General features: G+C 39.4%; 1 protein-coding gene across 5 annotated transcripts in view; it reads right to left on the bottom strand.

Moving 5' to 3' along the window:
• Positions 1-4,729: 4,729 nt before the first annotated feature.
• CSRNP3 (cysteine and serine rich nuclear protein 3) overlaps positions 4,730-13,377 on the bottom strand; it is a 74,266-nt gene continuing 65,618 nt past the window's right edge. For all 5 annotated transcript variants that reach the window (XM_014522643.2, XM_025210943.1, XM_025210945.1 and 2 more), the window contains 2 exons: positions 12,600-12,896; positions 4,730-10,516 (listed from right to left, as the gene is read on the bottom strand). In XM_014522643.2, coding sequence (XP_014378129.1) covers positions 9,464-10,516; positions 12,600-12,896 — 1,350 coding nt within the window. In that variant the 3' untranslated portion in view covers positions 4,730-9,463. The remainder of the gene's footprint in view (positions 10,517-12,599; positions 12,897-13,377) is intronic.

Raw genomic sequence — 13,377 nt, forward strand, 5'->3', positions numbered from 1 at the left:
CTAAAATGCTGTTGAATATGACTGCAGTCCAAGAGGCAAGGTATGTTTAACATTGTATTCTCTAGCTATGGGCACCCTGGTTCCAGTAGTGTTTAACCACAGACTTCTAGCATGATGTTAAATGCAATTTTTTCTTATCTTCACTGATTGCCTAGTTTGGTTAATGTTAACTAACACAGCCCATGTCATATTCTAATATGAGTTAGTTTCCAGAGAAGAAGGCTTACAATACTTGCTGTTGGCCTTTCCTTAGCTGTTTATATGGCCATTAGATATCTTTTTTTATTTATACCATTTATAATTTTGCTATCGGGAGGATACGCATCTCCCTCTCCCCGTGAAAAAAATAGAAAAGAAGAAACTGTAAAGATGTGTTATCTAGGTACACGGTTAAAATTGGAACCATATTTATCATTTTATTTTCCATTATTCCTTCAGGCAGTACAAAAAAACTGTTCAGGCCTTCTTGGGCTGCTGAAGGCAGAAGAGAAAGGTCGAGAACACATTAAACATACAGCAACCTTTTTTCTTTTTCTTTTTTGGTGACCTGTTTCCTCCAAGACACAGCCAAAGCATCTGTTAAATACTCTGCATTATGAAGAGTCTGACAGACTCTGTCATTGCTAATGCTTAAGTGAAAAATGATTAAGCAAAGAACTAATAAATTTACCTTATCATCATCTCTGGAGCTGCTCCACAGCCACCATGGGTTCTTGATGTGCCTCTGTGCTCCTGGGAACCAAGACACCACCTGGGTCCTCCATGTTCTAGGAGTCAATACCCTTTTTCAGTCATCCCACTTCACAAAAACACATCTACTTTTAAACCCAAGGCTTCTCTACTTTATAAGACTGGATTCTCAGTTACCGACATCAACAATCTGGAATAATAAAACTGAGATTATAGTCCATTTAAATGAACAAATCCTACATACTTTTACACTTCTCTGCAGGAATGATTTCCTGTTTTCTCTTATTTTGGATGTTTACCCCATGTTTAGGTTATGGCATATTGAGGAGTAGAAGAGCTAGTCCTGTCACCGACTGGGCAGCCACTATTGATTTATCTCACACTTATGTCACAAGAGGTGTCATACGTCTCTTTGTCCCTCTCCCGACTGCCAAAATACCTTAGTTTTTCTCAGGGAACTCCACAGGACTGTGAGAAAAAATACAATCATCCCCTTTCTAATAATCAGATACCTTATAGACAGGCTGTTTGGATGCCACACTGTGCCAGTGAAGCTGCTGCCTGAAAAACAGCAGCTGCCCTTGCCTGCCTGCTTGTTGGATGTGGGGATTAGGCAACTGAATATACATCAGTTTGTAGCCATCAGTTTTTGCACCCATCTCATCCTCAGTTTCTCTTTTTCTCTGACAACTTTATCAAACCAGGAGTATTTATTTCCTTTTATCCCCACAGTGGGTGCATCAACATGAGACGCTAAGTGCACAGTAGCCTAATAACACTGCGCAGTAGCATGCCAGGCAAAACCCTTGCTAATATGCTATTGTGCAGTAATATTAAGCTACTGCACCGATAACATCCAAAAACCCCATGCGCCGGTGCTACTGCGTAGTAGTGCAAGTTACTGTGCATTGATTTAGTACTTGGTTACCCCGCATTAATGGATGCGTAGATGCACCCAGTAGGGCTTAAATGGAGCATTGAGGGGAGGGAAAGACAGGACGGGGGTGAAGAGGGTGTTATTCAGTCCCTGTTCTGCTAGCCCAGTCACGTCTTAGTACCAGAGAATGTATTCCCATAGCAAAACAAAGCATGGCACTAGCACTGCCCTATCACAAGCATATCATCTCATCCTTAATGGAAAACCACATTTCAAAGAAAATTTTTCTCAGAGAATAAGCTAACAAAAGCAAGGGTTTAGAACACTAAATTTGGTCAAAAGGTCTGGAGGTTTATGCAATAAATGCTACAGCGTGGGTTATTTGGAAGGCAGGGAACTCAGGCAGCTCTCATGAAAGAGTTGTTTATAGTCCTTCTTCCTTCCCAAGTAACACTAATGCTAATATTGTTGGGCATTAATGGCAATTAAGTTAAAGGATGCTGTAAAAATCTAGGAAAAACAATACTTGGTGATCCACAAAGAACTTATGACTACCTTCATTGACTCCGATTCCCTTACAGTTAAAGAACACTTGTTTCTCACATCACAATTTTCTTGCTTTGAAGTGCACGTCTTGGAGAAAGAAGAGAATTATTAGTGAGTACCAAGACAGTAAATACTGAGAAAAGCAATACTGAGCAAAGTGCACTGCTCTTGAATTCTGGGAACTTCTTTACAGGTGCAAATCTTGAAATTCCTCATATTGACTGTGGAATATGTTGAGGAACTGGGATATTTACTTTTATCTGTTCTATTTTTCTGAAAATAATGGTAGTTTTCTACTACTAATTTTAAAAAAATAGTAATCAGATTTTATATTTTAGAAATAGATTCTCTAGAATATAGCATCTCTGAGTTAATGCTATCCTTTTTACTATTAATATTTTATATCAAATGATCTGTAAGCACAATAAACTACAGGATCTATTTATTCTTTGGCCCCTCCAGGGGAGCTTCACATTCCTAAGACCTGAGGATTTCTCCATTTTATTGTCCCCATAGTACTCAGCCTTCCGCCCTGAGCACTGAAACAATTAGAGCAAGAATCAAGTCCAGGTCATTGCACTGTAGAGTACTCCCAATAAACCACCACATCACTTATGCAGCATATCGTCTTAAAACACTGTGGTGGGCCAGATTGTCTCTTTTCTTCTTGCTCTGGGTTGAGAGCGCTGCATAGCTGCATTGCTTCAGGAGTCAGTTGTAACTTTTGGCCTGGTTCCTCCCTTGTTTCAGGTGTAGAGGAAGAAAGTGGTCCATACAAAGTGATTTGCCTGTCTGCCTGGCTAAGATATGCTAGATGGTGTATTGGTGGGGAGAGACAGAAAGCAGGTGTTTCCCAACCCCCACAATGTCTCATGCCTACCTTGGAAGAAGGAAGCAGTGGCTTAGTGGTGCCTGCTCTCCCTTCTGCACATATATTGGCAAATGAGGAAGCCATGCGATAGGGTAGGGCAGCCCCTTGACTGCACTGTGAGACTGTGTAGGGCAAGTCATCAATTTGCCTTCTAATGGAGAAGCAAATATTTACTTACTAAATATTTAGCAGTTTTTTCAGTTCCTGGTTTCAAAATTTACTGTGGGTTTATTATTGCTTGAGGCTTTTACTCATGTTTGCTTAGCTCCCGGCAAGAGACTCCTGCTCTTATGCTATGTCAGTGGCAACATGCCTGCTAGACTTCAGCACAGGGGTGTGCTCTGTGCCATCTAGTCGTGGTAAAAGTACAGGAGAGTGACTTTATTATCTGCAAAAAAAGAGATGCCTAAAAAAACCCAAAATCAAAACAAAACAAAACAAAAATCCCCTGGAAGCATAGTACTACCTAGCAGAGTACCACCTAGGATGGCCATTGGTTCTGTCTTATGCCAGACCGTCCTGTTTTTAAATCCTTTGTCCTTTGCCTGTTTCTCAGTGAAGACTGGTCTGCAAATAAATCCTTTTTCAGTTCATTGGCAGAAATACATGTCAATCACTTGCCCTTGCAATTCTATTGGCTGAGCTTAGAGCTAAGGCAGTGCACAGCTAGGAGGAGCAGGGTTCCCAGCCAGGGTGGGAGGGAGGTGGCCTTTTTGTGATGGCCCTGCTCTTTTCTGATGGTTGGCTAAAGGGCCTGGTGGACCTACCCATGAATTAACATTGTTGCTGATTGGCTAAGGGGCAGGGGCCCCACCAACTCACTGCTGATTGGCCAAGGGGGCCCACCCTTCACCAAGAGCATGCCTGTATTCTGGGGTCAGTGGCCACCCTAGTACCACCACCAATTGTGCCCTTTTACAGGTAGGGAAACTGAGGCTTAGACAGGTTAAGTGACCCAAATCACAGAGCAAGCCAATGTCAAAGCGAGGAACAGAACCCAGGTGTTCGAAGTCTGAGTCAAGAGCATAAGCCATTAGTGCCTAATACAGAAAAATGCTTAAGCATTAAAACCCATAACAAATTCTCCATTTTGCTTACAATTACCTGTACTAAATGGATCTGGTTTATGGCAAATTCTCCCCCTAGGTAGGTGGTGAGTGTTTTGTTAAAGAGGGTTTTTTTCAAGCCTTTTGGTGATGCATGTCACAATTGAGTATTCAGTACCAAATCTAGTAGTATGCCAGTGAGTAACAAAACTAGAAATACTGGATACATAAATATTAAATTATTGTAAAATTAGTTCAAATGACATTATAACTTTGACTCTGATCAGTGGGAATACTGAATATAATACATTACCAGTAAAAGCAGATTTCTGTGCAATAATGCAAACAGTCTCTACAGAGATGATTTTTTAGCTGATCACAGATGAAAAGTTGGGTTACTTAACCAAGATTAATGCAGAAAGAAAATGGTGTTGCCCCAAGATGGGATAAATTAACAAATAATTAGTAATTTAGTTTTAAAAGCCAGTCTTTAGCAAAAGTATGTTTTAAATTATTAACTGTCCTGCTCTGGGTAGCATACAATCAGAAATTCTCTATGAAAAACAAATGACAAATGATCAAATTGCTGCATTTTTCTGTTGGCTAGTTCTTTTTTCTAATGTTCTAGTGGGCATGAGCTATATCTTTATGCAATTACCACAATTTTTTAATGGAGAAGTGCTATTTGCACACCTAACATTAGCTAAAGCCTCATATGTGAGCTTTAAGGACATGTCTTCCAAGAGAGGCAAACTTTATTTCCTTAGGGAAAAAATGTAAAGTCAATTCTATGCACTGTTTTCAGTATGCAAACTGTATGGTGTTCTAGTAGAAGAAAATGGTGTAGGGTTGCATATGTAGAAAAATACTGGAACATGTGGATACTAGGGACACATTTCCAATAAAAATATTTTTTACCAACTTATTAACTGACTTTCAAAATGATCTGTTTTTTTTGTTTTGTTTTGTTTCATTTATCAATGACTGTTATTAGGCACCAACAAGTATCTTCTAGATGTGAAGCTGGTATAGTTTTTCTTAGCACATACAAGGTCTGGATAGTGATCATTAAAAGATTTTTTTTCAATATATGACATGCTACATCTGTACAGAAGAAATACACTGCTATTTGTTATTTAACAACATAACCTTTTTAGCACACAGAAATAAGTTTCACAAAAGTTACAGTACTGGCTAGCTTTGCACAGGAAATAACCCACTTAGTTACTTAAGCAGTAGGATACTGTTTTTCCCCATACACATTAGTAGAGGTGGGCCACAAGAAGATGGAAAAGCATTCAATCTCAGAGATTCCCAAACTAGTAGCCAGTTTTTCTAAAACCAGTGGCATCATTGCTTCCAAATGAAACATGAAAGGATCACAAAATGGAAGTTAGCATTACACACTTCCAACTTTTAAAGCCTCATCTAAACTTCAAAGCATATGAGCAAATATTTATGTTGGATTGGACTGTGCTTTTTTTCCTCCCTGACTGACACATCTATGCCCCCAAAGCCCTAGTGTAGACAGTTATAATTTTTCTGTTAGAGAAGCAATTAAAGCTATTTTGGGAAAGTAGTTCTTTTGCCAGTAACAACTCTGACTCCGTTATGGGGGTTGTTGGTCTTTTTCTACCTGTATTATAGTGTTGAAGTGATGTTGGGCCCATGATGCCTAAGGAAGTATGTGAGAGGCACGGATTTTCATCAGTGACATCTTTTATTGGACCAACTGCATGGTTGGGATAGATTTAGATGAGCTTTCCAAGAAGCATGGATTGTAATCCAAACCTGTCTACATCTATCTCAACCATGCAGTTGGTTCACTAAAAGATGTATCACCCACAAAAATCCCTACCTGTGTACTATAAGTTAGACCATAGAATCTTTCCAGGTGTAGGCAAGGTTTTGACCTTATGCTATGCTTTGAGCAAGAAACATGCAAATCTGAGGAATGAACATGATAGTGAAACCTGAGATCACATCTAGGCCAAGAAACAATAGATTTGAGAAAGAATGACCAAAAATAGGACTGTGTTGCTATACAGCCTGGTCAGCTATATTCAGAGGAAATTAAAACACCCTCACTATCTTTATACCAGACACTGACTCCTAGTAACTGGCTCTACCTTCAACTGGAGAAAATACTGTAGCAAACATTGTACAGAAGTGCTTTCTTCTTTCCCTCTTCTTTTTAGGTTGCTTATCATCTTAGGCAGTATGCTTCTGAGGGAAGGAAATGTGTTTACTTCTAGTATAGCAGCAGGAGGAAACATAAGAACAGTGATGCTTGTGGTTTTGGCTTTGCAGGCCAGATGAACAACACAGGGATGGGCCAGATTGGGACCTGTGCCTCCCATACATACTGAGATTATCCCCGCACTGCCCCTGTGTGCTGGGTTCAGGCTTTGGGACCCTGTGCTACCTCCTCCCACCTGGGACACATCTCTGAGGATCCCATATCACTTCCATCCAGCTGGGATCCAGCTCTGGGGACCCTGCACTGCCTTCACTCGGCCCCCATTCACTGTGATCAGGCCCAGTGCTGCCCTCTTTGCCTGATCTAGCAAGCAGGGCTGCAGCCCTGTGGGGGTCCCCACAGATCCATGGGGAGCCCCACAGGATGGGTGACATGGTGCCAGGGGTTGGATCTGGACCACAGGCCAAAAGTTGAGCACTCCCAGATAAGCAAATAAGCAGCTACGTTTATACAGCATCTAGCACAAAGGTCTTGGAAACTTACTGAAGTATAACTACTAAATAATAACCCTTATTTCAGTATTTTAGAGCTGAGCTATATTTTAACTATTGATCTTAGTGCTTTACTTGCTAACACTACTGACGGTATTTTTCATCTGGAAATGTAGAGGTCATGACAAGAGGTTTTTATTGCTCAGTAACAGAACAACTAACACAGCAAAATTCTCATCTAATTTTCACCTGAGTGCAATCCACTGGCTAAGTGTGCATGAGTCTACCCCCCTCTAGTGGCCACCCTACATTGAGGTTAAAAACCTGCTACTGCCTTACAGCTACTCCTTGAGCTCAAGCAGTAGAGGCTTGTGCTTTTGGTGCTGGTGTTGGGAGAGCCAGGATTTCTGTCTGCTGTTAACTCATGATGTCTGTACACATACTCAGTGAGTTATGTGTGCCCCATAAAATCATGAGAGCTCTGGACAGAGGTATATTTTCTGTATGCCTGCGTATTTTGTTTTAGCAAACATATTTAATTGGTTTCTCTTTAAAAATAAAGATGACCATTTGCTGCATAAATGCTGAGAACACCTGACTGCACATCCTTTGGAGAAAGGAAATTGGTTGCTACTAAAAATTAGAGAACAGAACTCTAAAATGGCAGAATGGCTGCTTTAGATGATAAGTTAAAGTGGGCTGTCCTTTCCCAGGATATAGGAATGCCATAAATATAATGTATGTATTTCTTAGAGAAACAGGATTTATCTCAAAGAAATCCCAATAAAAGCATTCATGATTTAACATGGGAACAAATCAACAACAACAAAAATGCTCTCTCATAGGGAATACATCAACAGCTTTTGCCAATTTAGTGTAAAAAATTAATTGACAATGGTTGTATACAAGCAGCATAAAGGCAACAGTAAATCATGACTTCTTTTTTCAAAGAGCCTCTTTTAAACATGGTAATCTTTCTACTGGAGTACTCTACATGCTTTTATAAAGAGCTACTCACCTGAACAGTCAGTGAAACAGAGTTGAAATGTATACTATGCTTATATGTATCTCTCTCAACAATTCATTTTAACATTGGTAAAAATTAAGCAGGTGTTGTAATTTGACTAGCCAGCCATGTATGTCTACATGTTAGACTAATGGACATATAACAAAAGATACTTCAATATCAAAACAAGATGTTGAAGTGTTGTGCTGCATTTTATATAAGGCAATGCAGTTAGCTATAGCTACATGAATGTACCAAAAATGGGCTTCTAGTAGTTCTTTAGAAAAAAACAACTTTTGATGATAATTTAATGGATGGTATAAAGCATACAGCATAATTCTCATTCCCCTTTGAAAAAGAAATGAAAACATGATAATGGATATGCATGAGCATTTGCCTCAGTTTTCACACGTATAAAACTTCTGAACCCAGGGTCTTAACTGAATATGCAGCTTCTAGTACCAAATTTAGTCTATTAATAGTCATGAGTGATTCTATACATGTAGGATCTGATCAAAAGTCCATAGAAGGACTTCTGATAAGGCTCTTCTTTTATAACAATAGCTAAAAAGGTAGGAAAATCTAGGGCTCTTCCACTCCACACACACACACACACACGCACACACACTTTTCCATGCTTTGTTTACTCTCTAAGCAGCTAGGCTCTTTGCCTTTACTAATTACTTATTGAGGCATTCATAAACTGGCTTGGGAAAACTTGTATCATATTCATTACAATGAGTTTTAAGACGCCTGTATATTACAGAGATCTTAAAATCTGCAGCCATGGTATTTCTCCAAAATGGTTCCCAGTTTCCACAATTAATAAGGTACTGCAAAATGGCACTAAAGTGCATTAGCAAGCTGAATATTTGTAGGGATAAAAGGTGCTGGGTGACTTTAAACTGCTGCTTTGTCCTTATACACAACATCAATTTTCTCTATGGGGAGTTAGCTGTGGGATGCCATTGATTTCAGCTTTAACAGAGGATTGTCCTACCTTTCACCTTTATAGAAAATGTAAATGCCACCTTACTGACACTTCTGTTTGTCAAAAATAGTAAAAAGAGACCCCATGTACCTTCAAGATTAAATTTTAAAAGTAGTTGCATGGAGTGGTCATAAAAAATGTATATGGTACTCCAGATGAAATTTAAGTGGGCATGCTCTGTATTACTAGCTATGGATCTCCAGGTCAAATGAACATGCTGTTCATTTTTATCAAAAACATGAATACTAAACTATCATAAATAAAATACATACAGTACAGAACAATTAAAACTTTTCCATACAGTAATTACTTCTACATTAAAAAGTCACCATCTTTGTCAGATATGTTGAAAATTTAGGACTCTAAATATGATTATTTCAAAGTATCATTTTTAACAATCTTGCACAGGCCCGACAATCAAAAACATGAAGCTTTGATTCAGATAGCTTGGCAGGTTTCACACAGTTTGACAGGTAGGCTACTTTGAAATATGTATATATTTTTAATTTATGCATTTTCTATCAAAAGACAGTTTTTCCCCCCATCTTTTTGAAACTTTACATGAACTGCTGTTGTGCAATGCCGCAGCCATGTAGCCTGAAAGAAAAAAAACAAAAGGTGTCTGGAATATTACCCATAGTCCAAGTTTTCATTGTCCACAGCTTAAAAAACTTACGGTGCTAGGAAATCCAATGTAATCAGAGTGCATTTAAATAAAGGAATGCAGTCCTAGAATAACTTCATGTTAAACAGGTACTGTTTCCACAACAGGTGATTTGATGCACTCTTCATGCAATCTGTTCTTTTCTGAAAGGTTTATAGAATTCTCAGCAGGATGCTCTGGTACATGACTGTCGCCATTCAGGGCTGAAACAAATCCATCTTGAGAGGGACTTTTCAAGTATGAGTGAAATTCCACTTGAGGGTGGTTTGGCCTGTGTTCAGCGTACAAACTATTACATGGAATACTGTTATCAGCTTCCGAAGAAGAGCAGCAAACTATCACAGAGGGGTTTGCAGAAGGGTAATGAGGGCTGCTGTAACTTTCCTCTGATTGCCGTGTATAGTCAACAAACTGCTCTGAAGTCATATTGTAAGGCACCAGAGAAAGACTACCATTTTTAACAGTGTCCCTTTCTGAGTAGGTCTCACTGATCTGGTTAGCAGTGCCAGGGGCATGGTTCTCTATTTGGTAATACAGAGTTGAAGAGTTAGTATAATATGAGGCATTTTTAGAGTGGTTTTCGTGCACTCCAGTGCTATCAGAATAGCAAAGGACAGAAGGAAGTGGTACCACGCCAGCATGGGAGCCCATGCCTTCTACAAAATCATCCACTTTTTCTTCTTCTTCATCATCATCATCTTCATCTTCCTCCTCCTCTTCGTCGTCATCGTCATCTGATTCACTGGGTGCTAAACTTTGTGTGCTAGAATCTGTAACTCCGCTACAAAAGCTGCTTCCATCCTCTTCCTCCTCCTCTTCCCCTGGACAATCCAAGGCCTCAGCTGACTGCAGGTGCATCACTGCAGCCTGAGGTTCAGTTTCAATCTCAAAATTCTCTGCAATTGAATACTCTACTGGATGGGGTGCTTGGCTCATAGAACTAGTGTGAGCACTTATCTCACTGTGGCAACCATTTAGTGCAGGAACTTGCTGCTCTCTATTTTTCTCCAATTCAAGTTTCATTATTGTGTGCAGAAAATGAGTCCGTACACGGATGGGGTTAAATTCAATTCTACCTGCTGTATTGCTACACCCTTCTTTAGTGCAACCACATGGAAAAGACATACGATCCACCTTTTTAAAAAAAAGAATACACGTTAACTACACATACAATGAAACCAATGATGGCGAAAGACAAAATTATTCGTTCAGGGAAAGCACACAGTGCAACATGTATGGGAAAAAATAGTCCAAAGCAGATATACTTATTTGGAGGGAGAACCCTAGAAAACAGTGAAATCATACAGAGCAGCAAGTTAAACATGGTTTAACAATGTGGCATGGCTGGGAAAAAATGCCAGTAGAGTTTTAGGTTTCATACACAGAGGCTTCATTGGAACTAGAAATAAACAATTTCTCTTTCTATGCCTCTGCTATAAACACATCAGAAATGCTGTGTTCATTTGTGGACCTCTTATTATCAGAAAGCTGGTAAACTGGATGGGAAGCAAAGTAGGAACAAGAATGATTAACAGTCATGGAAGACTCGTGAAGAAAGATATACATTAAGAATTAAATATATAAAGCTTGAGAGCACACTAAGGGAGAGAGACCAAGAAATTAAAGCTGGAACCTGGGATGAATTTTAGAAGAGACTTCAGAGAAAGCATGATGAACTGCAAGCAGCAAGAATATAATGTAGATATCTTATACCTAAATGGATCCCAAATCAGGTACTCTGGTTAGATGCTTAAATTCTACAGTTTTTCACTTACAATCTGACTGCTATAATTACATGTGGTGCAAAAGTAGAAATACATAAGGTGATCTAGTCAAGAAGTTCTCAGCTAGTGTCTCATGGGGATGTCATGGGTAGAGTCCATAAGCAGATCAGGGGTGAGAGAAAGGCTGAAGTGTTCAGCTGACTCTCCCAAATGTTCTTCCTATGCCCCTGCTCTCAGTGCATTAATTCCCAAAATGGAAATGGCGGTGCTACCCTAGTGTGGCACTGTATGTATACCATCTCTGCTGAGAGGCAAAGCTATTCGTTCAAGTGCAGTGCTGCACACATGTGGCTATGCTGCTTCCATTCCAGAGCTACTGTGTACAGAACTCGCTTGGTTGTCTCTGCAGCCTTCCTGGCAAGAGGACCATTCGGGAGATGCACAGCACTACAGCCTATAAAGTTGGGGCTAGTTTGACTGCAGAATGGCAGGTAAATTTGGGGGATTGGCAGACTGTGAAGCTGTGTAGGACTATCATGGATGGTTGAGGTGAGTTGAGAAACAGTAATCTAGTCCATTTCCTTGACAGTGCAGGACTGAAAATAGACAGTCTATGAATATTAAAGAGTGCAAACTCCAAGAAAGGAAATAAATTGTTTAGGGTTGTACAGAGTATGTAATTTGAAATAAATTATTGGATTAAGAAATTATGAAAAGGAAAATTCAGAGAAACTTCATGATGGTGAGAACTAGGGTGTAACCCAAGTTATACAAATGGAAGTGGTAGAAATCTCTTTGTTTGGAACATTTAAAATTATACTGGTGAAAGCTCTGGTAAATATACTTTAAGGAATACATTTTTGATTGTCAAAGACACTAGCTATATGACATAATAGTGTCATTTCAACTCTAATATCTATGATTCTATTATGAAGGACAATGTGGTTATAGTGAAGGACAGTAAGGCATGCTTCCTTTACTGTTTCTTACTTTGAGCATGGACTTCAATTCATATTTGAGCATAATCCTCTCATCAAGATGGGACTAAATGAGTACAGTTTGCAGTCATTGAAGAACTGTACTGGGGGGCGGAATGCATATCTAAAAATAAAAGCTAATCTAATATCCTATGTGAAATCTGCAGGCTTAAAGGTTCGTAACTCGTCTGTCATTTCTGCTGAGTGTTTGGTTAAAGGTCCACATAAGAACGTGGGGAACTGACTATCTGTACTTAGAAGAAAAACTTATAGAGTCTATGTGTCTACAAATCATAATAAAAAAAAAATCGATAAACAGTTTTAAAGGATTAGATTTGTCTAGCACATCAACTGTACTTAACAAAACCCAGGTTGGGCTTTTTTTTCTTTTTTAAACTGTTTCTAAGACCCACAAATTTCAGCAATTAGGTAATTCATTACCCTCAGTACAATTGCAGCTCCCCATGTCCGTTTATACTCTGCTAGTTAAAGAATGAATATAATCAAGTTCTTTACCTGGCATTTGATGCCTGCGAGGCTGCAAGTACAAGTTTCTGGATCACAGAATACTCGGCAGTCACAGCCACAATCCTCTCTGGATAGGCGGATGGCCCGCAGCTCATGTTTTTCCTCCACATCAATCTTTTTCACTCCAGAGGCTCGCAGCAGGGCCCTTCGCTTCTTTGTTGGTAAAGGCTGTAGGAAGAAGTACTCATCTACCTCAGTGTTGTCTAAATCAATATCATCATCAGAAATGTCCTCCAGCGTTAGGGTATTAGCTTCTTCAGATTCCACTGTGCCATTCTTTGTCATCTGTAACACAGAGCATGTAACACAGTGTTTAGACTGTGCTCTTTCTAAGCTCATTTTTATTGCAAACATAGTAATTATAGTTTACTCATTTCATAATGCAGACATTCAGTAAATCTAAGATGCCTAATAGGATTTCTATAGTTTTTTTCCCCCAGATATTTTTCCTTTCAGAATCAGCATGGAAATAAAAATGAAGCACCATGAACTAAGCTTTCAACAACAGTTGCAAAATGAGGATGAAAAGCCTCAGTAGTGTTACCCTCCATTTTGCTGGAAATTGCACGTCTCAGAGAAATCATGAATGCTTCATGCTGCCTGCAAATTTCAGGACAGAGATTAAGTAAAACCAAGTATGACATTTCTAATGAGCAACACCAGTGATAGAATCAATATGCTCTCTCATGTGGGCAGTAGTATCAGGGCTGAAGTCACGGGAGAGACTCATAAATTAAACTGTCTTTGCAGCAATGGTAATGAGTCC

This window comes from Alligator sinensis, unplaced genomic scaffold (genome assembly GCF_000455745.1).
Source record: "Alligator sinensis unplaced genomic scaffold, ASM45574v1 scaffold738_1, whole genome shotgun sequence".
NCBI classification, from domain to species: Eukaryota; Metazoa; Chordata; order Crocodylia; family Alligatoridae; genus Alligator; species Alligator sinensis.